The sequence below is a fragment of the Ornithorhynchus anatinus genome, chromosome 3, assembly GCF_004115215.2.
Source record: "Ornithorhynchus anatinus isolate Pmale09 chromosome 3, mOrnAna1.pri.v4, whole genome shotgun sequence".
In the NCBI taxonomy this organism is placed as follows: Eukaryota; Metazoa; Chordata; class Mammalia; order Monotremata; family Ornithorhynchidae; genus Ornithorhynchus; species Ornithorhynchus anatinus.
This window is the reverse complement of record NC_041730.1, coordinates 125,351,149-125,379,097: the sequence shown is the minus strand read 5'-3', so window position 1 is coordinate 125,379,097 and position 27,949 is coordinate 125,351,149. Positions and strand designations below refer to the sequence as shown.

Below are 27,949 nucleotides of genomic sequence, written 5' to 3'. Positions count from 1 at the left end.
CATCTGGAAAATGGGGATTAAGACTGTGAGCCCCCCGTGGGACAACCTGATTCCCCTATGTCTACCCCAGCGCTTAGAACAGTGCTCGGCACATAGTAAGCGCTTAACAGATACCAACATTATTATTATTATTATTACAAGCCCCCAATTGAGCGTTTAGAACAGTCCAGCTTGCCACATAGTAAAGGCTTAACAAATATTATTATTATTAATTTAGTGATACCTCACTCAACAACTATTATTATTATTAATAATTTTGTGACACCGTCCTCTCCCAAGCGTTTAGCACAGTGCCCTGCACAGAAGGAGACGCTCACTACATGCCCCCAATTGAGCGCTTAGAACAGTCCAGCTGTTGGCACAGCGCTTGCCCCACCGTAAGGATTTAAGCCACACCATCGTCATCCTCATTGTTATTTTTATTATCTTCTCATTATTCTTATTTTATTCTTATTTTTATTATCGTCATCCTCATCCTTTCTCTCGCCGGAGCGCCGAGCGGCCCCCGCCCCCCCCCCCCCGGGCGGGGGGGAATGACGTCAGACGGCGGGTGCGCGCGCGCTCCCGCCCGTCCCCGCCCGCGCGGCGTGACGTGTCCGTGCGTGCGCGGGCCCCCGGCGGAGGCGGAGGCGGAGGCCGGGCTGGGCGGCGGAAGATGGCGAGGGTGTGTAGGCGGCAGCAATGCTCCGTTGAGAGACGCGGCTTTCGGCAGGAACTGGACTCGTGGCGCCATAAGCTCATTCACTGTGTAGGTGAGACCCTGCTCCCCGCCGGGGAGCGGCCTCCTCCTCGCGCCCCGGGCTCCCCTGCGCCTCCGCCCTCCCGAGGCGTTGCCCGCTCCCCTCCCTCCGGCTCCATTTTTCGGCGACCGTCGTCGTCGCGGCCGCCGCCTTTCCGGGGTCGCCGCTGAGGGGGGGGGGGGGGGGGGGCGGCTGAGGCGACGGGAGGGAGCGCGCGCCGAAGTGCGCATGCGCGGCCGGGGGGGGGGGCCCGCGCTCCGACCAATCAGCGCCCGCTCCTTCCTCGCGCCCCCCCTCGGGGACGCGCGCGCGCGCTCCCCCCTCCTCGTGCCCGCGCCCCGCCAGGCGGGAGGGAAGAAGGAGGGGGGCTGATGGAGGGCGAGGGCCCGCCGAGCTGTCACGGGCCCCGCCGTGTGATGGAGGAGGGAGCCGGCCGGCTCTAATGGCCGCGGGGGGCAGGGCCGTGGGCTGCCGTCGCGGGAGGACGAGGAGCTGAGCCCCCGGGGCGTGGGGGTGAGTGTGGGAGCCGGGGGGGGGGGGGAGCAGCCGCGGCCCTTCCCGGGGGAATCGCTTCGGGCCGCCAAGGAGGAGCCTTTCCCCTCCCCCTCGGCTCGGGGTGGGGGTCTGGTCAGGGGACGCCCCCTCTTCATCCTCCCCCGCCCCGGCAGGCCCGACCTGCCCCGCTCACACTCTGTGTTTTGTCTGTTTTTCTCTCCCAAGGTCCCGTTTCCCTCTGCGCGGCGGCCGGCGGGACCATAAGGGCTTAACTCATATATTTAACCCCCCTCCGAAAAGTAAGTGGCCCTGTGTGGTGTCTCCCGCGCCGACCGCCGCCCCGGGGTCCCCACGGCCTCCCCACCGCCCGCCCGGGGCCGGGTTCGGGGCCGGGGCCAGTCCTGGGCCCACCCTGGTTCTGGTCCTGGCTCGGTTCTGGTCCTGGTCCGCTCCTGGGCCTGGCTCGGGCCCGGTCCGGTCCTAGCTTAGTTCTGGTCCTGGTCCTGGCCGCTCCTGGACTTGACCCAGATCCAGTCCTGGGCCTGGCTCAGTCTGGGTCCGGTCCTGGGCCGATCCCGGTCCTGGCTCGGTTCTGGTCCTGGTCCTACCCCGGGTCCGGTTCTGGTCCTGGCCCGTTCCTGGTCCTAGCTCGGTTCTGGTCCTGGTCCGTTCCTGGTCCTGCCCCGGGTCCGGTCCTGGTCCTGGCTCATTTCTGGTCCTGGTCCGCTTCTGTCCTGACCCGGCTCCGGTCCTGGTCCTAGCTGGGTCCGGGTCCAGTCCTGGTCCTGGCGCAGACCTGGTCCGGGTCCAGTCCTGGTCCTGGCTCGGGCCTGATCCAGGTCCGGGTCCGGTCCTGGTCCTGGTCCGCTCCTGGCCCCCTCAGTATTGTTATCTCCATCCCTGCCCCGATGCCTCTGCTGTGTGGGGGAAATCTCCTTCCTCTTCCTCCCTCCTCCTCCTTCCCCTATCTCTCCATCTCCTCTCTTCCCCACCACACACACACACACACACACATCTACACATATACACACACACACGCCCAGCCCCCGGGGAACCCCTAAAATCACCCCCACCAGGAATATTAATTGGGAATTAGGCTCCCCCCCCCCACTATCTGCCAGCTCAGGAGATTCCAAAGGCGCGGGCCTCGTGCCCCCCACCCCCCACCCCCTGCACCCCTCCTCCCTCACTGGGTTTCCTTGGAAGGAATTATGCAAATCCCGCTTTCTGGTGTCCATTCAGTGGCAATTTCATGCGGTGAGAAGTTCTCTTTGTTGTGCGAGGGGGAGAACAGACACTGATTTAATAGACATATCTGTTGGTTGGGGGGGGAGCGGAGGGGGGAGACTCTGTTTGCAAGAATTACAGCACTCGGTTAGCTCAGTGTCTTTGTGAGGAAGCCTTCTGTCTCGTCAGGAGGGTCTGCCCTTTACAACGTCCCGCAAGGGCCGATTTCTTTACCAGACGGAAAAGCAAAACTGAAACTTTAAACCAAGTGAGGAAGCAGGTAACCTTTACCTAGAAGATGACACTGACCGCCCGAAACCAGCCCTTCCGATTCCCTTCGGTGATATTGTAGGAAAATGAGTCATCTGAATCTCGGTGCCGTCCTGGACCGACAGATCAGAAATCCGCGCCGAGAGCGAGGTCGGAAGATTGCGATGGATGTAACTCGGCCGCCTCGGCGCAAGATTTATTTGCATTTTAAAATGGAGATGGTTTTTTAAAATGAGAAAGGCTTATCAAAATGGCCTTTTGAAAGACCTGTAAGGCACAAGTCGTACGCAAGGTCTGTGTCAGATCTAGTCAGACTTCCCCAGGTGACATTCCTGTGAATTAAAAATGGGAGAAACTTTGGATCCCGCTCCTCTAAAAACCAGTCGGTGTTTATCTTTGAGGAAACAGTCTTTCTGTCTGACGATTTGCTTATAACCTACTCTCTGTCTTGTTTCTTCCGCTCTTGCCGGTGTTGTTGCTAAAGATGAATTGCTGGTTATTTGATAGGTTTTCCAGCTTCACAGATATTTGGTGACTGACCAGTACACAAAGGGATCCAATATAAACAAATGACTAGTTAATTCATTTGTGGTGAAGGGAGCGTCTTTCTTTTAATTTTGGGCTTGTTTGCCTAGTTAATGTTTGCATTACTCTTGGTTTTATTTTTAGAGTCTTAAAATGACTTAAAATGCTTTTAAGCCGTGTTGGCAAGTTTTCAGTTTCCCAAAGAGCATTTAAATAGTCTTGCTTATGGTTTTTTTAAGAAGCTAATGTTTATTCTATCCCAGTTCTAACACTTCCCATTTCTATTTGTTTACTTTCTGCCCTCTCCAGCTCACCTAAGGCCCAAATCAGTTGCTTTTCATTAATGTGGTTACTTTTTATTTCTTAATTTCAAAATTAATTTTTGGTGCCTTATCACCTGTGACTAGAAACAAATGTTTTTGAAGTCAGTATCCGGATTTAGAATAGGTGCTTTCTGGTGTTTTCTATCCGAGCGATTCTCTTCAAAATTGTTTTTCGAAGAAACAGTTAAGAATAAAGTAGAGCCTACTGGTGGACTTAAGCATGATGGCCGTTGAAATTTAATATGCCATAAATGGTCTGACTTGTGTTGATGGCTACAAGGTAAATCTCAGATTTAATGCCAAAAGAAATTCTAGACTTTCAGACCAATGGTTCCTTCAACCCAAGTAGTCTGTCTCCCAACTCTGCCCACAAAGGATGCTGTAAGGACAGAGTGACGATCACCCTCCTTGACATCCATTCCCTAGATCAGGGATGTGCATTCTAACGTGGCTAACTTTTTTCTCTAATAATCCGTCGTGAATCCTCTATGAATTTTTCTTTTCTGCTGTGTTCACGGGATGTGCTCTCTCAGTTTATGCATTGCTAAATGATTTTTTTTAATGTGCTGGCATTCTCGTTGGTAACTTACGTGGGAGAAGTTTAAAAAGATAAAGAGGCAACCACAGTATGGACAGGAGTGGAAACGCCAGAGTAGTCGGAGCAGTGACTTTTTACCCCGCAGCAAAGTCCGTCTTAGAGCTGCGGTTAGTTAGTTTCCAAATAATATTTAGGCTGCATGCTTGGCACCAAAAATACATTTTCCACCCGACCCCAAAATGTATCCCGTTCTCCTCTCGGAGAGCTGGGAGTCAGATATGGAGATGAATTCTGTAAGTAAATTTGATTCTTTGGGTTGAGAGAAATTCTGATGCGGGGAAAGTTTTAAAAGCCAGAGAGGGTAGCCTTGGCTTCCACCTGATTCCTGGGGCCTGCTGTGCTTTTCACTAATTCAGCAAAGAATGAAGGAAGTCGGACTTGATCCCGCATTGATTTTGGCCGGGCAGGGAAAATGGTTGCTGAATGGGTCATTCAGTCATATTTATTGAGCGCTTACTGTGAGCAGAGCACTGTACTAAGCGCTTGGAAAGTACAATTCAGCAGTAGAGACAATCCCTGCCTACAGTGGGTTTACAGTCTAGAAGCCGGGGAGACAGAAATCAAAGCAAGTAAACAGGCGTCAGTAGCATCAGTATAAAGAAATAGAATTATAGATAGAGGCACATCAAAACAAGTAAACAGGCATTAATATAAATAAACAATTATATATATGTATATGTATACATAAGTGCTGTGGGGTGGGGAGTTAGAACAAAAGGAGTGAGTCGGGGTGATGGGGAGGGGAGGGGGATCTGAAGAAAAGGGGGACTTAATTTGGGAAAGCCTCTTGAAGGAGGCGAGTCTTCAGTAGGGCTTCGAAGGGGGTGTGATTGTTTGGTGGCTGTGAGGAGAGAGGGCGTTCCAGGTCAGAGGTAGGGCGTGGGACAGGAGAGAACGAAGCACAGTGCGAAGGTGAGTGGCTCCAGAGGAGCAGGGTGTGTGGGCTGGGATGGAGAAGGAGAGAAGCAGCGTGGCTCAGTGGAAAGAGAACGGGCTTTGGAGTCAGGGCTCATGAGTTCGAATCCCAGCTCTGCCACTTGGCTGTGTGACTGTGGGCAACTCACTTAACTTCTCTGTGCCTCAGTTCCCTCATCTGTAAAATGGGGATTAAGACTGTGAGCCCCACGTGGGACAACCTCATTCCCCTATGTCTACCCCAGCGCTTAGAACAGTGCTCGGCACATAGTAAGCGCTTAACAAATACCAACATTATTATTATTATTAAAAGGGAGGAGAGGTAGGAGGGGGCAAAGTGATAGAGGGCTTTGAATCCAGTAGTGAGAAGTTTTTGCTTGATAAGGAGGTTGATGGGCAACCACTGGAGATTTTTGAGGAGCGAGGGTGACATGCTCTGAATGTTTTCGTAGAAAGATAATCCAGGCAGCAGAATGAAGTATAGGCTAAAGTGGGGAGAGACAGGATTTGGGGAGGTCAGAAAGGAGGCTGTTGCAGTAATCCAGTCGTGTTAGGATGAGTGATTGTACTAACATGGTAGCAGTTTGGATGGAGAGGAAAGAGCGGAACTTGGCAGTGTTGTGAAGATGAGACCGGCAGGCGTTGGTGACGGATTGGATCTGTGGGGTGAATGAGAGAGCGGAGTCAAGGATGACACCGAGGTTGCGGGTTTGTGAGACGGGAAGGATGGAGGTGTCGTCCACAGTGATGGGAAAGTCAGGGAGAGGACAGGGTTTGGGAAGGAACATAAGGAGCTCTGTCTTGGACATGTTGAGTTTTAGGTGGCGAGCAGACATCCAGTGGAGATGTCCTGAAGGCAGGAGAAGATACGAGCCTGGAGGGAGGGAGAGAGAACAGGAGAGGAGATTTAGATTTGGGTATCATCCACCTAGAGATGATAGTTGAAGTCGTGGGAGCGAATGAGTTCTCCAAGTGAATGAGTGTAGATGGGCATTTTTGACCCATTCAAAGCTAATTAAAGGAAGCCACAGCAAATTAACTGAGTGTTGGAGCAGCAGCAGCAGCGTAGGTACTGGCAGGCAGCTGAGTGTTTCCCCTTGGCTCAGGAATCTTGCTGTACAAGCCCTGTATTTCCTTCCCAAGGGGAAGACTGGTCAATCTGTCTCCCCAGGACCCACTCTCAGCTACTTCTCAGTCAATGGCATTGATTTTTAAAAAGTTGTATTTAAGTGCTTACTATCTGCCAGGTACTGTACTAAGCGCTGGGATAGATATAAGATAATCAGCTTAAACAAAGTTCCTGTCCCATGTGGGGTTCACCGTCCTAACTCGGAGGAAGGAGAATTTAATCCCCATTGTATAGATGAGGTAGTTGAGGTACAGAGAAGTTAAGTGACTTGCCCAAGATCACTTGGCAGGCAGGTGGCGGAACAGGGATTAGAAGTCGGCTCTAAGGCTCTTGCCACTGGGCCACCAGGTCAGAGACCTTCACCATTCCTTCTCCCTTTTCTCATCGTGCTTTCCTTTTGTTGTATCGTTCTAGTGTGAGAATTAGGCCCAGTGGTAGTGGGTTGGTAATAGATGATTTGAATGAACAAAAAGTTGAAAATTGGAATTTTCTGAGGTAAGGTAGTCATGCACAAATACTTGTTGCCCTCCCAATTATTTCATACACTTAGGGGTGGGCTTTATCGGTCATTATTGCCATTAACCTTTTTTGAGTGCTGAGGTGTGTAAGGGGCACCCTACTAGGTGCTTGGGAAACTACAATAGGAAAAGATTAGGGTCTCTACCCTCAAGTAGCTTACACAAATGGATGCCAGTTGCCAATTTACAAGAGGTGTAAATAAGCACATAAAAATAAATGATAAAGAAGGGGACCGGGGAAAATTTAGCTAAAGACTGCTGAATTACATTGTGGAGCTGCCAAATCCATTCTAACTGGGCAATAAAGGGGTTTTATGACAAGGCAGTTATTTGAAGTGACCAGCCTGGTTAGTCACAGTTATTGTAACATTGCCTCTCAATTTTGCACTGATCATCATCAGCAACAGTGGCATTTGTTGAGTTCTTACTGTGGGCAGAGCAGTGTACTAAGCGCTTGGGGGAGTACAGTAAAACAGTTGGTAGATATGTCCCCTGCCCACAGTGAGCATACAGTTAGAGGGAGTGATACAGTTGAGTTGTACATAAGTTTGACTGATTTTGTTTTTCTTGGCACTGGCTGTAAAATTTTAGAAGCACCATTCTAAATGCCTCTGTTGCATAATCAAGTCTTTGGTTATTTTGGGAAGAGAAGCTTGGACTTGTCATTCTCATCTAGTCTATCACCGAGTTGGAGAGTGGAAGAGTGCTGCAAATGCAATTCCTGAGCATTTTCAAGGGTTAGATATAGTTTACTGATGTAAGGGGATCCCTTCAGTCAGGGGAAGGTAGGTTTTCCTGGTCCTAATCTCCAGACCCGGTCAATGCTAAATTGAGTCAGCTCATGACTGGCACTTGGTGCTGAAAATGCCACTGCCTAGAATATTCCAACTACTAAAACACTTGGAGCAGTACCAGGATTTTCAGTGCTATACTGGTGGTACTGTGATATTGGAAAGTTTCGAAAGGCATGGAAACAACTGATTGCGGGGACCAAACCTGTGAAATTGCGGAAAGGTAGGAAATGGGAGCTGGGAATGAGACTAAGGAAGAGAGCAGGAAGCCTATTGGGTTTACTGTTAAAGGATAAACCTGGATATCTCATTATATATCCCACGGAAACATGAGGCGCAGTCATTGTCAAATGGAGAGGATGAGGAGGAAGATGTAATTAAAACTTCTAGACAAAGCTCATCATGGACAGGGAAAATGTCTATTAACTCTGTTGTATTGTGCTCTCCCAAGTGTTCAGCACAGTGCTCTGCACACAGTAGTGCTCAATAAATAGAGAAGCAGTATGGTCTCGTGGATAGAGCATGGACCTGGGACTCAAGAAGGACCTGGGTGGTAATCCCAGCTCCACCACTTGTCTGCTGTGTGACTATGGGCAAGGTACTTAACTTCTCTGGGCCTTGGTGCTGAACCCCATCTGTAAAATGGGGCTTAACCCAGTGAGCCCTATGTGGGACATGGACCATGTCCAAGCTGATTAGCTTGGGTATCTACCCCAGTGCTTAGCACAGTGCCTGGCACATAGTAAGCGCTTAAATGCCATTAAAAAAAGGAAATACTAATAGTTGATTAATTAAGGGTCTGAAATAAATTCATTATGAAAAAAAGGGTTTCCAGGTCTCTGGTTGTGCCATTTTACCTTTCAAGAACTAATTTCTTCATTCTTTTCTTTTATCCATGTTGCTTGAAAGGGTCAGTTGTCACTACTTTATTGACCCCAATGCATTACATTCTGGCTACTGGAAGGGAATCGGGGCCCTGCACCTTTTCCTGACTCTGGTTTCCTTTTGCTGCCTCTTCCCACTGCCATTTCAATCTGATCAAATTTTAGGGAAGTGGAAGTCAGCTTCCTCATAAGGTGAGGAAGAAGCAGAGAGTGGCGACAGCAGCAGTGAGTAGGGCTTGGGTTGGTCGTGTGGGAAGATGGAGGCTTTTATCTCTCCGATTCACTCTATTCTGCTGAGGTTTTGCCGTGATATGATGGCATTCCTCCGGGGTGTGAGCCTGTGTGCTCTTCGTGGGCAGGGACGGATCTATCAAGGCTGTTCTTTGGTACTCTCCCAAGTACAGTTCTGCACACAGTGAAGGCTCAGTAAATCCGGTTGCTTGATTGATTTCTGGGCTTTTTTTTTTGCACACTATTGCATTGCGTTTCCCAATCGGTCATTTAGTAATAACTGTGCCATAACTGTTGCACTGTTTTTTTGTTCTTTGTTTCTGCCTCAGAGTAAGGAGATTTTGCATAAAACTGAATCACTGAATTTCATCATATTTAATAAGTCCAATGTGCTTGGTGCTGTTCCAGGTCCTAGAGGCAGGTTTGTCAGTGTATGGAGAACACAGTTTCTGCTCTCCGAGAGCTCTCAGTGTAAGAAAGGCTAATCGTTCAGCGTTATTGAAAGATTAGACCATAAACTCGTTGTGGGCGGGGAATGTGTTTACTGTTTATTGTTTTAGCATACTCTCCCAAGTGCTTAGTGAAGTGCTATGCACACAGTAAGTGCTCAGTAAATATGACTGAATATTCAGTGCTTGCTGTGTGCAGAACTATACGAAGCCTACAGTAATTCTACAAGACATAGTCCCAGGCAGGCACAACATCGATAAAAGAGCTAGTCCGTAAGTGCGTACCTGTCCTGTTTATTGGTTGAACTTTGACGAAGATTTATATGTAGCTGTACTTAGATTAGCAGTAGGTGTTGTCTCGCTGGGCTACCGCTTACTGCTCCGATTGGCTTTAAGATGGCTCCCAGACAGCCGTTGGCGTGGAGGGCTGGGCAGCTGGGTAGGCTGGGGGAAGCACTAAGGAAAGAAAAGGAGGTGGACGACACCTCCTCCCCCCCAAGCCTGGAGGCCTCAGGGCAGCTCAGAAGAATTTCTGAGGTGGCTGCTGGCAGGGAGACAGAGTTGGCCTGAGGTGACCAGGGCAGGGACACCTGGTTGCCGATCCAGTATGTCAGCGCTGGGGTGGTTACGAGCAAATCGGATTGGACACGGTCCCTGTCCATGTGGGATTCGCAGTCTCAATCCCCATTTTACAAATGAGATGCCCAGAGAAACAGAGTGACTTGCCCAAGGTCACACAGCAGACAAGTGGCAGAGTCAGGATTCGAACTCATTCCCAGACCCGTGCTCTATCCACCGTGCCATGTTGCTTTCTTAAATGGTGATTTTGACCTAAGTGAACTCAGGATAACTCCCAAGCTGTCCAGCTGAGACGACCCTGAATTATTTTGTCACTTTATTTCTCTGGGCCTCCATGACCTCATCTATAAAATGGGGATGGAGAATGGGAGCCCCACATGGAACAGGGACTATGTCCAACCCGATTTGCTTGTATCCACCCCAGAGCTTAGTACAGTGCCTGGCACATAGGAAGTGCTTAATAATAATAATAATGTTGGTATTTGTTAAGCGCTTACTATGTGCAGAGCACTGTTCTAAGCGCTGGGGTAGACACAAGGGAATCAGGTTGACCCACGTGGGGCTCACAGTCTTCATCCCCATTTTACAGATGGGGTAACTGAGGCACAGAGAAGTGAAGTGACTTGCCCACAGTCACACAGCTGACAAGTGGCGCAGCCGGGATTCAAACCCATGACCTCTGACTCCAAAGCCCTGCTCTTTCCACTGAGCCACGCTCAGTATAACAAATGCCACTTTGTTCTTCTATTATTGGGAATCTTCAAATGGTAATGGAAGTTCCCAGACAGGTCCAGCACCCGAGGCCCATCATCCCCCTCGTTTCTTTTGGACATGTAACCCAACCAGTAAACCATAAGCACACTCGGTAGCCACTTCTGCCTGAGCTTCAAGACTGCTGGACAGCACCATCCCTCCTCCTGCTCTCCCTCCTTTTATGGGCTTTAAAAAAAAATACTTGGAGTTTCTCCCAGACTCCCTTAGCCAGCATTTCTGTGTGTTTCTGGGATCGAAAGATACTTGTTCATCTCTTCACTAGATCGGCCTCTTCTCCCCACCCTCGAGGTGAAATGTGTAGAGTGGAGACTCCTCTCCCATTGTCAGGGCTAGGGCATGGTCTTCTGTCTCAAAGCTCTTCTTCCAGACCTCATTTGCAAAACAGGAATGATTCACTGCTGTACTTAAGTGTGGTTCTCATCAGCCAAGCTGCTAGCCGGTCTCACAGTGGGTTAATGCCGGATAGGCTCAACTTTGGTTCGGCTTGCAAAGACTTGGGGAAAGAGAGGAGATTTTTAGCTATTCTCTGAGGTCAGGAAGCTATGTAAACCTCCGGAGCTGACCAGAAATCTGGAGGCCGATAAGGAAGGTGAGTAGCGGGGATGAAGGAGTGAAAGTTATTTTGGAAGAGCTGCCCCAGAGGCTCAAAGGGCCCATCTTATTAGGGTAAGGGGGGATAGGTTGCCTCTCTCTCTGCCTATACTTATTGAGCTCTTACTCTGAGCAGAGCACTGAACTGAGCACTTGGGAGCTCACAATCCTTAGTTGACGTGCTACCTGCCCTCAAGGAATGTACGCCTGTTGTAGGAGTATTGATGGGCCTCTTAACTTGAAGAATGGGGCTGGCATGACTCCAAAAGTAAAATTGACATACTTCTTTCTTTCTTTCTCTTTCTCTCTCTCTTCCCCTTCCCCTTTCCCTTTCACTCCCAGCCTCATTTTGGCTGATGCCAGACGTCCCTCTTTGAACTCGTTCTACTGTTGAGTAGAATTAAAAGAGAAATTGGATACCGAGGTAGGACGGGGCCGGAGGAAGGGGAGCTTGAAGCCCAAATTCAATAGTTTGGTTCGATCTCATAGACAAAGAGTTGAAAAGTATTCCAGAGAATGGAGAAAACTAGAGGAAAACAGTTTCAGTAGCCACATAGAAGTCAAATTGCAAACCTGTCTATAGAGTCAGAGAGACGAGGGACAGATGGCAGTAATCTGGGAGGGATTGGCCAGGTCTTGGGCAGGGCCCAGGGGATAGAACTGGAGATGGGAAGAGGATATAAAAATGTCAAATGTAGGCCAAATGCTGTACTCAGTGTTGATTAATAAAAGGTATTCTTTCATTCAATAGTATTTATTGAGTGCTTACTATGTGCAGAGCAGTGTACTAAGTGCTTGGAATGTACAATTCAGCAACAGATAGAGACCAATCAGTTCGGATACAGTCCCTTTCCCACATGATGCTCCCTGACCGAAGGGGAGGGAGAACACATATTTAATCCCCATTTTACAGGTGGAGGGAATTTAGGCACAGAAAAGTTAAGTAACTTGTCCAAGGTCACACAGTAAGTAGGCTAGTGGCAGAGTGGGCTTAGAATCTTGGTCTTTTGACTCCCAAGCCTGTGTTCTTTCCACTACACCATATTTGCTGTTAATGCAGGTTCAAATGCCTTGTAATTTCAACTACTATGACTACTAGTCATTATGGCATTTGTTAAGCATTTTGTACTAAGCACTGGGTTAGAGAAAAGATAATTAAGTTAAATAGAGTCCCTGTCCCCCATGGGGCTCACAGTCTAAGTAAGAAGGAGTAGGAGTGAATCCCCACTTTACAGATGAGGAAACTGAGGTACAGAGAGGTTGTGACATGCCCAAGATGTCACAGCAGGTGAGTGGCAGAGCCAAGATTAGAGTCCGGCTCCTCTGACTCCCAGGCTCTTGCACTTTCCACTAGACCCAACTGCTTCTAAACTGGGGTCATCAGTGCTTATACCTCATTCATTAACAGTTTTATGAAAATTAAGTTGACTGTGTGTTCTAAGATTTTTTTTCCAGTAATTGACTTCTGGTAAAACGGGGAAAAATGTCATTTTTGTGTACTCTCTTTCTGATATTACCAGAGATTAGCTGAAATCTCTTAGTGATATTACATGTTTATTTTTAGAGGACTTAGGTGGGGTCCTTTTGCGATTCTTCTCCTGATTGAGACACATTTGAAATGGTCTCCTGCTATTTTTTTCATTAATTTGGGTTCAAAGACACGAGTAATGGTGCTGCGTTAAGTGCTTTTATTTTGTATCTAATTATACTGTTCAGTGTTCACATTAACCCCATTTTCCTCCCTACAGAGAGACCAAAATTGAACACAGACACACACACATACACATACAAAACAGTCTTGTCCCTCTCCACTCTCCATCTTATGAGTTGTGAGTACTACACTTTTCCTGTTCACGTGGCGGGCCTTGTGCACCCTGAGCCTGAACTGTCCAAGATTCTCTCCCTGACATTCCCAAATAGGTGATGACTTTAGCTTTCTTAACTCCGCCTTCTTCCTTGATCTCCAGATATCTTGAAATACCCACCCTTCACGCTGCTGCTCGGATCATTTCCTGAAGCAAGCTCAGCACACATCTCTGCCCTTCACAATACTAGCTCTCCGTACCCCCTGCATTGAGTAAATACTTCTCATAATTGACTTTGAGGTGTTCCACTCATTATAATAGTAATAATAATGATGATGGATGATGGCATTTAAGCGCTTACTATGTACCAACCACTGCTGTAAGCAGTGGGTAGATATAAGCTAATCAGGTTACACATAGTCCCTGTCCCATATGGGGCTCACAGTTTCAATCCCCACTTTACAGATGAGGTAACTGAGGCCCAGATAAGTGAAGTGACTTACCCAGGGTCACACGATGGACAAGTGGTAGAGCTGGGATTAGAACCTAGGGCCTCCTGACTCCCAGGCCCGTGTTCTATCCATTAGGCCATGCTGCTTCCTCAACCGGCCCCTCCTTACCGTTGTACTTTGTGTTCCCCGTTCCTCCTCAGCTAACCTAACTGTACCTCACTCTTGTCTCTCCTGTGTTCATCTCCTCACTTGGCTGTTCCCCTGGCTTCCTGTCCAAATCTTCCCACATCCACTAGATTGTAAGCTCCTTGAGTGCCGGGATCGTGGCTACTTACCCGGTTAGACTCTCCCAAGTAATTAGTAGGGTCCTGCCCCATTCACTGATTAATGGTCAAAGTCTACCTCCTCCAGCATGCCTTCCCTAATTAATTTCCCAGCTCCCTCAGCCTGTCCCAGTCAATCATATTTAGTGCTTACCGTGTGCAGAGTACTGTACTAAGCACCTGAAAGAGTACAGTGCAACAGTATAACAGACACATTCCCTGTCCATATCAAGCTTACAGTCTAGCCAGATAAAACCATCCGCCAGTTCTAGCACTTAGGAATTCATTTATATCTACCTCAGCACTCTAATATGTTCACTTAATGGTACATTCCAATTATTTATTTTAAGTACTTGCAAACATTGGGAGTCAGAGGTCGTGGGTTCTAATCCTGGCTCCATCACTTGACAGCTGTGTGATTTTGGGCAAGTCACTTAACTTCACTGTGATTCATTCATTCAGTCGTATTTATTGAGGGCTTACTATGTGCAGAGCACTGTGTTAAGCACTTGGATTGTACAATTTGACTTGTTACCTCATCTGTAAAATGGAGATTAATCCTGGGACACCCATGTGGGACAAACTGATTATCTTGTATCTGCACCGAGGCATAAAACAGTGCTTGGCCCGTAGTAAGTGCTTAACAAATACCATCATAAAAAAAAGAAAAAACATTTTTCTCTCACCTTTTAGACTATAAGTTCCTTGTGGGGCAGGGAATGTGTCACCTCTTTATTCTCTACTTCCCAAATGATTAGTATAATGCATTGCACCCAGCGGGAACTCAGTAATTGCTCTGATTACTGCTAATTAATGTTGGGAATATCTGCATTGCTACAGGATAAATCTCTCCCATGGTGGAGAGAGATTACATATTCTTGAGGTGTAGCTGTTTACAACAGATTACAAAGTTATTAAGCCCATGATGCTTACAGATTCATTCATTCATTGAAAAATACTTTATTTTGGAAAAACTTTAATTTCTAGGCCTAAAGTCATTTGTCAGTAACTTGTGTTCCTTGGGCCAAAAAAAAAAAGTCACCATTTGAACGAAGTCTAGGTGATGTTCACTTTGAAGATAAGAACATTTAAGAATAGAAAATCCTTGCCTAGAAAGCCACACAACATCTGCAACACACTTAAAGCTGAGGTCAAGATCTTATTACCCTTGATTGACTGATTTATTGGGGGTCCATTGGGTACAGAGCCCTGATTGAGGAACCGTACAAAGTAAAAATACAGTCTCTGCCCTCTAGAAGCTTCCGTTCTAATGCCTCACCAGACTTTTCATACAAGAGTCCACCCACCACTATCTCTGTGCTATGGCTCTCATTTTTCTTGTCTCTTTTCCTTTATATATTTGGAAAACTCAAGGTTTTAAGGGCGAAGGAGCCCCCAAAATTTAGATATCTTTTGTCTTCTTGGGCTGGAAGGGTCTCTTTCTGTGGAAGGAAACTTAGAACCACCTGGATTTGCAGACTCCCATTGCTTCAAATATGAATTTTTTAATAGTTTTGGTTGGAGAATTAAATAGTAGGTATCATCCTGTTATGCACTGGGCGCTTCTGGAGCATCAAGACCTATTGTTAGAATAAATTGCTTCCTGATTAAGGGAAAAAAAAAACCATGCCACCAAAAGAGGAAAGGATTTTATTTCTTGATAGCTTCCTGGACCCAAGGTCATTTAGCCAAGTTGAAATGGTTGAAATTCTAAAAATCATTAGATTTGGTAGTCATCTTAAATTGTGTGGTTTTTTTTCCCCATGTGCCTGATCACGAATGTATTGGATTTGAGCAGCAGGAAGAATAAAACAGTTTTTAGGTGTTGATTTGTGTGGGGCTGATTCTTACTGGCTTCAGGGAGACATCTTGCTGGAGCTGAGTCCCCCGAAGGCTTTCTCTGGCTGAGCCCTCCCTTTCCCTCTGCTCCTCCTCCCCATTCCCCCTACTCCCTCCCTCCACTCTTCCCCCTTCCCCTCTCCACAGCACTTGTGCATATTTGTATATACTATTTATTACTCTATTTATTTTGTTAATGATGTGTATATATCTATGATTCTATTTATCTTGATGATATTGACGCCAGACTACTTGTGTATTGTTGTCTGTCTCCCTCGTTTAGACTGTGAGCCCGTGGTTGAGCAGGGATGGTCTCTATCTGTTGCCGAATTGTACATTCCAAGCGCTTAGTACAGTGCCTGCACATAATAAGCACTCAGTAAATACGATTGAATGAATGAATGATGTCAGGGTGCATGGCGGAGGCCCCTGCAGGTGTTGCATGGTGTGGTGGAACTGTCAAGCTCATTGTAGGAGTTGGGGCTCAGCAGGCCCAAGCCCTCCTGTTGAGTCTTCATCTAGTTTTCAGCTAAAGGCAGGCTCTGGGAACTCGGAGGAACTGAATTGAAGTCGTCTTCAGACTTCCTGCCTGACTCCATCCCTCCGGGCTCCAGCAACTCCATGCCCCAGTCTTTTTTTACAGGGGTCCGGGAAGGGACTGGGGCTCCAACACCCTGAGCCCCAAGAATCCAAATTCATGATCACTGTGAGCGAGAGTTGGACAGCTGATCTGCTGCTCCATACCTTCCACAGGCCTCTTCACAGCACTCCACACAGAGTAAGCGCTTAATAAATGCCATCAATGAGGAGATGAGAAGAGATAGAGAGGGATGGGCTGTGTCCGAAGCAGCATCCAGGCCTGCTTCAGTTGGCACCTGACGGGAGGGAAAAAGTACAACAGCCTTAGGCCATCTCCTGGCTAGAGCAGGCCATGGGACAAGGAAGAAAGAAGAGAGCAGTGAAAATCCTGCATATGGGGTGATGTGGGGGGGAGGAGGGGGAAAGAGAAAGAGAAAGAACACATCTGCCTTTGCATTTGTGTGCTCCTGGGTGGATCCAAGTGAAAAGCTAACCAAATCTTGAGCAAAGGAGGACCTCACAGTTTAAGGATAAGAGGCGATTGGCTGAGTACATTTATTCAGCATTTAATGGGTGCACAGCACTCTACTAAGCGCTGAAGAATAATAATGTTGGTATTTGTTAAGCGTGTACTGTGTGCAGAGAACTGTTCTAAGCGCTGGGGTAGACACAGGGGAATCAGGTTGTCCCACTTGGGGCTCACGATCCTAATCCCCATTTTACAAATGAGGTAACTGAGGCACAGAGAAGTTAAGGAACTTGCCCACAGTCACACAGCTGACAAGGGACAGAGCCGGGATTCGAAACCATGACCTCTGACTCCAAAGCCCGTGCTCTTTCCACTGAGCCACGCCGCTTCTCTAGAGAAGCATAGAAGAATGGTGATGAACAAGTAAGAGCAAGGTGCTAAAGGGGAAAATGTAAAACAATCCAGGATTATTAGGGTGGAGGTGTGGCACATTCCGGGGTGTGTATATTTGAGATTCATGTATGTTTATAGAGATAGCTCTCTGAGGCAAAATAAAAGAGAAACCTATGGAGAAAGGATTTGAGAACCTCTCTGTTATAATATTTCAGGGGTGGAAATTCAAATGTAGTTGAGATAAATGGTGTTGGGGAGGGGAGGGATTGAAAAGAACACCCAGGCATAGGGATTTGCACACTTGGTTTGCCCCATTCATTCGTTTATTCATTCAATCGTATTTATTGAGCGCTTACTCTGTGCAGAGCAGTGAACTAAGAGCTTGGAATGGACAATTTGGCAACAGATAGACACAATCCCTGCCCAATAAGGGGCTCACAGTCTAAACGGGGAAGACAGCAAAACAAAACAAACCAAAGCAAGTAGTTTGTTACCTTTCGCTCCATCATCATTACAAAGTGGGTGGCGGGTGTGATACACATGCTGGGTACAGTTGCTTTCCACCTCCCCCCACTCCCCAATCTATGGCCCCCATTCGCAATATAGTAAAATTTTGTTCCCGTTTTCCTTTTTTGCGATAATGCTTTGTTGGGTAGCTAAAAATTAACAAGGTAGTCATTTCCAGCTCTTCGGAAAAACTCAGATTGTATGAATGAGTAACTGCGGATTCGGGCCATTTACAGGAAGGAGTTCGACATGCCTAATCTGCCATAAAGCTGACATCTGGGCAGGTTCAAAATGCCTTTAGAAAAAAAAATTCACGGATGAGTGACTGCTAATGGATCCAGAGAGGGAAAGCTAGCATTGTCGAGGAAAACGTTAAGGCTAATAGGTGGTACCTCCCCAAACCGAATGCGTGGCAGAGGGCAACCATCACTGTTTTCCTCCAAGCTTCCCATTGCTGATATTGGAGGTAAAACACAGAGCTCATTGGGCCATTGGTCCAGCCCAGTAATGACATTTCTTACATTTTTTGTCTAACACATTTAAGTTATTTACTTATTAAATCAGACATTTAAGTTCTATCCTTGCTGACCTTCACTATGTGATCTGCAGTAATAATGAAGATGGTATTCATTAAGCGCTTACTTTTTGCCAAGTGCTGTTCTAAGCACTGGGGTAATAATAATAATAATGTTGGTATTTGTTAAGCGCTTACTATGTGCAAAGCACTGTTCTAAGCGCTGGGGTAGACACGGGAATCAGGTTGTCCCACGTGGGGCTCACAGTCTTCATCTCCATTTTCCAGATGAGGTAACTGAGGCACAGAGAAGTGAAGTGACTTGCCCACAGTCACACAGCTGACAAGTGGCAGAGCTGGGTTTCGAACTCATGACCTCTGACTCCAAAGCCCATGCTCTTTCCACTGAGCCACGCTGGGTAGATAGAAGGTAATCTGGTTGTCCCATGTGGGGCTCACAGTCTTAACCCCCATTTTACAGATGAAGTAACTGAGGCACAGAGAAGTGAAGTGACTTGTCCAAGATCACACAGCAGACAAGTGGCAGAGCTGGGTTTAGAACCCGCGTCCTCTGATTCCCAAGCCCGTGCCCTGGCCACTGGGCCTGCTTCCCATCCATTTCAAACGATTCCTGTTTAATGGTACTGTCCCCTATTTTCATTCCTTTTCACTGTTCCTGTAGCTCGTCAAGTGCAGAGAATGTGTGCACCAACCCTGTTATCTTGTCCTCTACCAAACGCTTAGTACAGTATTCTGCATTCGGTAAATACGATTGAATGTGGTGCTTTGGCCATTTAGAGGGTTTCCCTTCCTAGAAGAGAACCATCCTATATTGAAGCAGCGTGGCCTCGTGGATAGAGCATGGACCTGGGAGTCAGAAAGTCTTCAGTTCTAATCCCCGCTCCGCCACTTAATAATAATGATGTTGGTATTTGTTAAGCGCTTACTATGTGCCGAGCACTGTTCTAAGCGCTGGGGTAGACATAGGGGAATCAGGTTGTCCCACGTGGGGCTCACAGTCTTAATCCCCATTTTACAGATGAGGGAACTGAGGCACAGAGAAGTGAAGTGACTTGGCCCCAGTCACACAGCCGACAAGTGGCAGAGCTGGGATTCGAACTCATGAGCCCTGACTCCAAAGCCCGTGCTCTTTCCACTGAGCCACGCTGCTTCACTTGTCTGCTGGGTGACCTTGGGCAAGTCATTTCACTTCTCTGTGCCTCAGTTACCTCATCTGTAAAATGGGGATTAAGACTGTGAGCCCCAAGTAGGGGCATGGACTGTGTCCAGACTGATTAGCTTGTATCTACCTCAGCACTTAGTACAGTGCCTGGCACCTAAAAAGCGCTTAGCAAGCACCATAAACATTTCAAAAAGGCATATTAAAATGATCAGATAGCTCCAGTTTTTTTCCAAGTTTTGCTGTTTTTCATGGGGCATTTCACTGTTTTCTTGTGTGTGTGTGTATATATATGAAGTTATTTGATCTGAGAATCTTGCATGTGGTGATTTCATTGAAGCCATCCACTCCCACAAGCAGTTGTTAGGAATCCTGCTGTCGTCATCTTCACAAGTCGAGTGGCGATGAGAGTAATGTTAGGATACTGCCTGCCTGTAAGGAGGACCTGGGAGTTGATATTTTGTCTTGCTAGCTATGTTAAATATTCATCGGTGTGGCTGATGAAGCTACCTGAAAGCGTATATGGCATCAGCGAAAATGTACATCTCAAAGCGGTGGCAAAATGTTGCCCTCCATTGTTTGCCTGTGGCGTAGTTGAAAGTGGCCTGATTGATATATTCCGTCTCCTAGTTTCTAAAGAGCAGGCAGGTAAATGTTAATCTGGATTGCACTGGGACTAGGACATTACTGGATTAGTGGGATTTTCCTACCCAAAAAAATACACTAATAAATAAAAAAGTGAAGCAGATGGGAGCACTTTTTCAGAGTTTGTCTCTCCAACCCAGGACCATAGCTTCTTTGGCTCCAGTCACAGTAGGAAGAATATGTAGAGAAGCAGCGTGGCGCAGTGGAAAGAGCACGGGCTTTGGAGTCAGGGCTCATGAGTTCGAATCCCAGCTCTGCCACTTGTCAGCTGTGTGACTGTGGGCAAGTCACTTAACTTCTCTGTGCCTCAGTTCCCTCATCTGTAAAATGGGGATTAAGACTGTGAGCCCCACGTGGGACAACCTGATTCCCCTGTGTTTACCCCAGCGCTTAGAACAGTGCTCTGCACATAGTAAGCGCTTAACAAATACCAACATTATTATGTAGGCAATACAGGATAAAGGCTATGACACATTCCCTGCCCACAAGGAGTTTGTACTCGAACAGAAGAGACAAAACTAAGAATATTTACAAATGGAGTGGTCCACATAAAAAATTAAATATCCATGTATATTCCATTGTATTTATTGAGTGCTTACTGTGTGCAGAGCACTCTACTAAGCGCTTGGAATGTACAATTCAGCAATAAATTGTGTATGCAAATGTTAGTTCTATAGTAACTACAAAAGTGCAGAAAAAGCTGCAGAAATTTGAAGGTACCTTCCAGATGGAAATTCCCAAAGAAAAGTTATTTTGAAAAAACGGGATTTGATTATACGTAAAGCTTTCTTGAACTGGACTTTAAATTTCTTGTCGGCAGGGAGCGTGTCTACCAACTTCGCTGTATTGTGCTCTCTCAAGTGCTTAGTACAGTGCTCTGCATCCCATAAATGCTTAGTAAATACAATTGATTGAGTGACTGGTTTCCTAATAGTACATTTTACAGTACTTCCAAGTCCTGCGTCATCCAATTTGAAGGTGAGATTTGATTGAATCTGTTTGTTTCTTTTTCACATAATTAGGTTCTTTGGTGTATTTTTCCTTCAGTCCCGGTGGAGATTTAAAGATAGTGGCTCCAAACTGGTAACCTACAATATTTTAATTAAGTGGCTTTTCATCAGAAAAAGTTGCTAGAATGCTCTGATGAATTTAGATTGAGGGTGGAATGAGATGATGTGTATTGAAATCTCTGGAGAGAGATTTGTGCTGATTGTGCAGTAGTCACCATTTTTAGCAGTTGCATTTCAAAGCTGTTTCTCGGAATCAGTAGGATCTTTTGATCTCAAGTATGGTTTTAGCACAGCATTTGTAATCATCATTCAGAATCGGTTGACCCCTGTTTCTCTAGAGGCAAGTGTGGTCACTCTTTGAGATCTTGTAGGTTTCAAATAGAAATTTGAAATAGAGAAAGTTTTACAGTGAGATTCTCTCCCAAGCAGAGCAGCTCAGCTGATTAAGAAAGGGGTGGTGTAGGTAGCCCGTCCCCTGGGTTCCCTTTTGAGGGCTGAGCTAGTTTAGTCCCAATTCACCCAACCAATGGCTTGTACTGAACTAAGTGCTTGAGAGAGTACAGTATGACACAGGAGAGTTGATAGATACGCAACTCTTTATCTCCTGAATCACTGGGCCTGGGAGTCAGACGGTCGTGGGTTCTAATCCTGGCTCTGCCACTTGTCTGCCGTGTGACCTTGGACAGGTCACTTCACTTCTCTGTGCCCAGTTCCCTCCTCTGTAGAATGGGGATTGACACTGTGAGCCCCAGGTGAAACAGCGGCTCTGCCCAACCTGATTAACTTGTATCTACCCCAGCACCGAGTACAGTGCCTGGCATATAGTAAGCATTTTAACAAATACCACCATTAAACACCCGTTTTTCATTTTGTAAGAGAAGAGAAAGAGGGCCGTTGTTTGATGTCATCTTATATATCTACCCCCAGCTCTGAGTGCATTGCTTGGCATGTAGTAAGTGTTTAATACGTGCCATCATTTTTATGCAAAAACTATCTTCCTAATTATTTTTACCTATTGGATGTGTATGTCTCTCTCACATTCCAATATATATCAGTAGTAATAGGAATGTTTTATAACCCTCCTCGAAGTTCCACAGAAACCAATCTTGTCTCCTTCCAAGCATCTGCCAGCCCTGGATTCAGTTGTGTTGATAGTGTTACACCACTTTGGCTATAATAAAATTTTTCAACTGAATCACTTTATTGTCCTCATGTTTTAAATTTTGTATAGCTGAAATACAGCTGTATATTGTGCAGAGCTAGTGAGTTTTTTCCATCTATCAACCATTGTGATTGCCCCTTCCCCATCTGCCGCCTCTCCCCCCTGTGAACATCCGAAGTTGCGACATCCCGGTGGCCAGGGAGAGGGAGGAAGCCAGAGGGAACCTCCCAGCCTCCTTTCCCTGCTTGTCCAGCTTGGCCCCCACAGCTGTGTTGGATCTGGGAAGGGTTTACATTTGGGGAGGGGGTCGGCCTTGCTGTGAAACAGCAACAACTGAAATGTTAAAAATTCAGAAAGCATCACCGTGTGTGGACGTGGGTGGACTGTCCTCCTGGCTGCGGAGGTGGATTTGGAGACATAAAGGAGTGAGATTCAGGAGGCTGGGGAAATGCAGAAACCATTTGCGGGGAAGAGGAAAAGAAAGTGAGCTCATTGTGGGCAGAAATGTGTCGGTTTGTTGTATTGCACTCTCCCAAGCACTTTGTACTGTGCTTTGTACACAGTAAGCGCTCAATAAATATGATTGAATGAGCGAAAGTTTAAGAGGACAAAGGTAGGAAGTTGGAGAAGCCAGAGAACAAGGAGGTTGCAGGGTTTCCAGATGGCCAGGCAGAATCTCCTGGGAGATTTTTTTTTTCCCCCAGTGGTATATAAGTGTTTACTAGGTGCCAGGCACTGTATTAAGCACTAATCAGATTAGAGACAGTCCCTGTCCCACATGGGGCTCATAGTCTTAATCCCCATTTTACAGATGAAGTAACCAAGGCACAGAGAAGTGAAGTTACTTACGCAAGGTCCCATAGCAGACAAATGGGAGAGCCGGGATTAGAACCTAAATCCTTCCGATTCCCAGGCCCATTCTCTATTCTAGATCTCGCTGCTTCTCAATTAATGAAGAATTGATGCAGTATTGTACTGTAGGCGGTAAACAGACCTAGTGTCGTCTAGTCAAAACCGTCGTATTTAAAACGTGTAGAAGTGCGGTCGCCCATTCTAATTCGTAAGATAATTTGATTGGAAGGCCTAAACCTGGTATTTGTGGTCTACATCGGGAGTGTGTGACTCTAAGCTCATTGCGGGCAGAGAATGTTGCACTTTCTCAAGCGCTTAGTACCGTGCTCTGCACACAGTAAGCGCTCAATAAATATGGTTGAATGAATAAGTGACGGGCAGGGCAGACTTAAGGGGATAACTCTCCAGCTCACCTGCCTGCCACAGCAGCCTTTCCAGAAGTACTCCAACTAAAGGCCATCTGTGACACACAACCCCCAGGCCCCACCCCCAGGAAATATATCTACCGACTCTTTGTTATTGTACTCTCCCAAGCACTTAGTACAGTGCCGTGTACACAGGGAGTATTCGGTAAATGCCATTGACTGATTCCGGCTTCCACACTGCCGTCCTGGGCACCTGCCCCATTTTCTCCTATACCTGGCAGTGTCTACGTCGGGATCTTCTCGCTCCGCTCCCACCAGGGCCCCGTGGCCATGATTGTGCCTCAGAGAGCCAGAGATGCACTTCAACCCATTTTCCCAGCTCCTTTTGTCTGGTTAGCAAGGCAACACGAGTGGTCCCTGAATCCATACCGATGAAAGTAACACCTGTTTGTTGCTTGGATTCTTGGAGTGCCCCCAGTCCAGCATTCTCCCCGTCTGCAGAGTTCACAGCTGAATGAAGCCTTATATTTTCTCTGGCTCGGTTTAGAGAAGGTGAGAACTTGGAGAGAGCCGAAAGAGAGGAAAAGTAGTTCTGTTCTTGAAAGAGTAGGCATTTAGCTGGGCATCCGTGCCCCAGCAGCTTTCGTTTTGCCGCAGCCTCCCCGAGAGGTAACCTCTCTCACCGTGGATCCATTGCTCTCAAATACAGGACTAAAAGTGTTGGTTTATACCCAGACAGGGAAGACCTGTGAATGAGGATTTTTTTTAACTTGTTGCTACCTTCCCTTACCTTTTAATGTTGCTTCTTTTAAAACCCTTTCCAGGTTTCTCACCTTGATCTTCACTGTGGTATTTGTTGTCTGATCTAAATCAGGCAGCACTCTAGAAGTTAGGATTCCAGTTTCAGCAGATGCTTGTAATAATAATAATATTGTTATTTGTTAAGCGCCTGCTCTCTTCCAGGCACTTGTACAGAACACTGGAGTGGACACAAGCAAATTGAGTTGGACACAGTCCCTGTCCCTCATAGGGCTCACAGTCTTAATCCCCATTTTACAGATGAGGTAACTGAGGCACAGAGAAGTGAAGCGACTTACCCAAGGCCACACAGCAGACAAGTGGAGGATGGGGAATAAAACCCATGACCTTCTGACTCCCAGGCTTGTGTCCAGGCTTCTACACCATGATCGTATCCTCAGGACTCATCGACCAGTGTTGTTCTTTGATACTCAAGAAAACTATAGCTGCTTTTTTGGCCCAATCAGGACCTATTCTCTCTGAGCAAAACAGCTGGTGAATTTGCAAAAGGCTCAGTTTTTCAGCTCTACGAGTTGCGATCACATTTGATTTTCTCCACGCACGAGTGTAGAAACTTTTCGAGATCGGTTTGCTGCTGCTTTGGGACTTTCCATTTCTGCATATATAGTTTACATCAGTACTCCTGTGGTTGTGGTTTAGGAACTGGTAGTCGAGGCTTTGGGGGGAAAATGGAGAAGATATAGGCGATACTAAGAGTTTCAATCAGTGACAAATGTCTCCGCTTTTAGATAAAGCAACCTCCTGTGGTGAAGCATGTGCTTGAAATCTATCACTGAAGACTAAACTTTGCAACAGTTCTCTGTCAACCCGAGGGATCCCACCAGGCCCTTCTCGCTTTGAAAACTTAAAAAAGCCATCATTTACCTGCAGCCCTCCCCTATTCACTTCTTCACCGCCCTGGACATGCCAGGATTGAATGTGCAACCCTGTAAGCCTATGTAGAAAAGCTTTATTTATGCTCTTGAACCTTTTAAAGATCCGACGGACTGTTTGGTGTCTCTCAAATTAGATTGTAAACTCTTTGGAAGAGACCGATTTGACTTGAATAATTACATTGAATGCCAAGAAAGGGCTTTGTTCCAAGAAGGTGATGAATAAACACTGTTAATGAGGAGGAGGTCAGTAGTGCAGAGACTGGCAGTAATTCCTTTCCTTTCTGTAGTAGGAGGAATCTCCCTTTACGCCATGCCTATTTGAATAGATAACTCCTAAATTGCATTTTTCAGTAACCAAAAGTACCTTCCTTTGTGTTTATAAATAATGTAAATATTTGATGCTGGCTCCCTGCTTTATATTTGCACCCCCCTTTGTATGTGAGTACTTGAATCTATTTCATTTTTAAGCAAAAGTGCTAGAAACCTGAGCTTTTTGACTATCCTTAGTATACTCCTTGGCCACGGAGCTGGCATTTTGAGAATAATGATAATAGTATTAATTAAGCCCCTACTGTGTGCCGAGCAATGTTCTAAGCGCTAGGGTGGATACAAGCCAATCAGGTTGGATACAGTCCCTGTCCCATGTGGGGCTCACAGTCTTGGTTACTGCTTTTGGCTTTCTTTAAATCAGCAAAGGCATTGAGTAGTGTCACAGGTTTGCAGTTCACTGATTGATGTAAGTGAAGAGCTGGAAGGAATGGGGGCACGTAGGGGACGAGTTCAGTAACTGTCATTCCATCATTCCAGAGGATGTGATTGAAATTAATGGAGGCTGTCCGATCTTGACAAATTGTGGGGAGGGGCCCATTTGACTAGGTTCAGAGGTGGGAATGGATCTTAACTCTCCGGTGGGCAGGAGGCCACCTCGAGCTGAGAGGGGCCCGAAAGAGAGAGAAAGCCCATTTTATCTCTGAGACCCTTGACACTCAAAAGTTCTAATAACAGCTTAAGTATATGTGCATCCCTCACTTTTCTTCCCCCGATCTTCATTTTTTACGTACTTTCTGGCACTGTTTTTCAAATTTTTATGGTGCCAGGTCCACTGGAGGTGTCCAAAATTGAAGCTCACCATTTTAATTTTAATTTTCTTGCCTGGCTAAATTTTCATGTAGGTGCAGGGATGCTGTATTTTGATTTGGTAGATGGGGCTGAACTTGGGGAGGAACCTAGAGGAGGTGTTACAAGTCATGGGGCTGGGTGGCGGGTCACTTCACTTCTCAGTGCCTCAGTTCCCTCAAATGCAAAACGGGGATTAAGACTGTGAGCCTCACATGGGGCAACCTGATTGCCCTATATCTACCCCAGCGCTTAGAACAGTGCTCTGCACATAGTAAGCACTTAACAAATAACAACATTATTATTATTATCATTAAATTGACCCCAGAGAATGCCTCAGGCTGCCTACCTGGGCCAAAGGCAAGAGGCCCCAGGCCTCAGGTGAGATTAGAAGGACTCTGTTGAGTCCTGAAGCCAGCCATGTTCCCGACAGGAAGGAACAAGTGGAGCTGTGGACTTAGCTTCGTCTAGGTTTCACTCTGGGGTTCAGATCCCACTGCCAACGCCATGGAAACGATGACCTTTGCTTCCATGTTTTCCTGGATGAAGATCTATTTGTATTTTCTTTCTTTTAGCATTATCTCCCTCTTTAGGGAGATAAAAGTACAAGCATACTTTTTTTAAATGCTATTTGTTAAGCGCTTGTTATGTGCACCGTACTAAGCTTTGGGGTGGATACAGGGTAATCCATTTGGATGCAAGCCCCTGCTCCTCATGGGGCTCACAATCGTAATTCCTATTTTACAGATGAGGTAACTGAGGCACAGTGAAGTGATTTGCCCAAGGCCGCACAGCAGACAAGCAGCAGAGCTGGGGTTAGAACTCAGGTCTTCTGACTCTCGGGCCCTTGCTCTTTCCACTAGGCCACACTGCTTCTCATTCTTCTGTATTTAGCTTAAGAGCTCCCCTTGCTCCTTGCCCTGAGACACAGGCATCAGGGAGGAGGGAGCCCTGTTCAAATCTGGCCCGAGTTTGATTTGTCTTAGGTTGGCACTAGTCCTCTCCTGTGCTTCAGGTTCAGTCATGTTGCCCTCACACTCTAGCAAAGCTCAAACGGGCTGGGACCCCTCACTCCCGATCGTGTCCTTCTGGGTCACCAAGTGACTGCTCATGACCCCTGAGATGGCTGCAGATGGAACCACACTTTCTGGGCCATCACCCAAGATGGCCACCTCCAGGAGACGGAGCAGTTCTCCACCCGAGTCCATCTTCCCCAAGCCCCTCGGCATGTGTGCCGAAAGGAGCGAACCCAACAGACTGGAAATGATGGAGCACCAAATCCTCCATCAGGAAGATTTACGGCAGCGGGGGTTACTTTCTCAGTGGTGTTCAGCCCGGGATCTGACGCCCTAGAATATCCGTTAGCGTTCAGCCAGTCAGTATGGTGTCCCCTTATGTCATCCATCAAGGTCCCCTTAGCTGCTGATCAGCTTATGTCTCTTGGTGTGGAGATAAACATCCCATGCTTTGGAACCCTCATCCAACTATTTTCATTCCCTCTTTGAGCCCATGTTTATTATTATTATTATCAGTAATAATAATTTTGGTATTTGTTAAGTACTTACAGTGTGCCAGGCACTGTACTAAGCACTGGGGTAGTTACAAGGTAATTGGGTTGGACACAATCTCTGTCCCACATAGGGCTCACAGTATTAATCCCCTTTTTACAAATGAGGTAACTGAGGCACACGGGTTAAGTGACTTGCCTAAGGTCACCCAGCAGGCAAGTGGCAGAGTCAGGATTAGAACCCAGGTCCTTCTGACTCCCAGGTCTGTGTGGCTCAGTGGCAAGAGCCCGGGCTTGGGAGTCAGAGGTCATGGGTTCGAATCCTGGCTCTGCCACTTGTCAGCTGTGTGACTGTGGGCAAGTCACTTAACTTCTCTGTGCCTCAGTGACCTCATCTGTAAAATGGGGATTAACTGTGAGCCCCACGTGGGACAACCTGATTACACTCTATCTCCCCCAGTGCTTAGAACAGTGCTCTGCATATAGTAAGCGCTTAAC

The 27,949-nt window shown here is 46.8% G+C and overlaps 1 protein-coding gene across 6 annotated transcripts in view; it reads left to right on the top strand.

Moving 5' to 3' along the window:
* Positions 1-571: 571 nt before the first annotated feature.
* The window catches only part of LCOR (ligand dependent nuclear receptor corepressor), a 142,123-nt gene continuing 114,745 nt past the window's right edge, over positions 572-27,949 (top strand). For 2 of the 6 annotated variants that reach the window (XM_039911610.1, XM_029061618.2), the window contains exon 1: positions 592-752. In XM_039911610.1, coding sequence (XP_039767544.1) covers positions 656-752 — 97 coding nt within the window. In that variant the 5' untranslated portion in view covers positions 592-655. Of the gene's footprint in view, positions 753-1,460; positions 1,535-27,949 lie in introns of all 6 variants that reach the window. The other 4 variants (XM_039911606.1, XM_039911607.1, XM_039911609.1 and 1 more) reach the window with 4 other exon arrangements.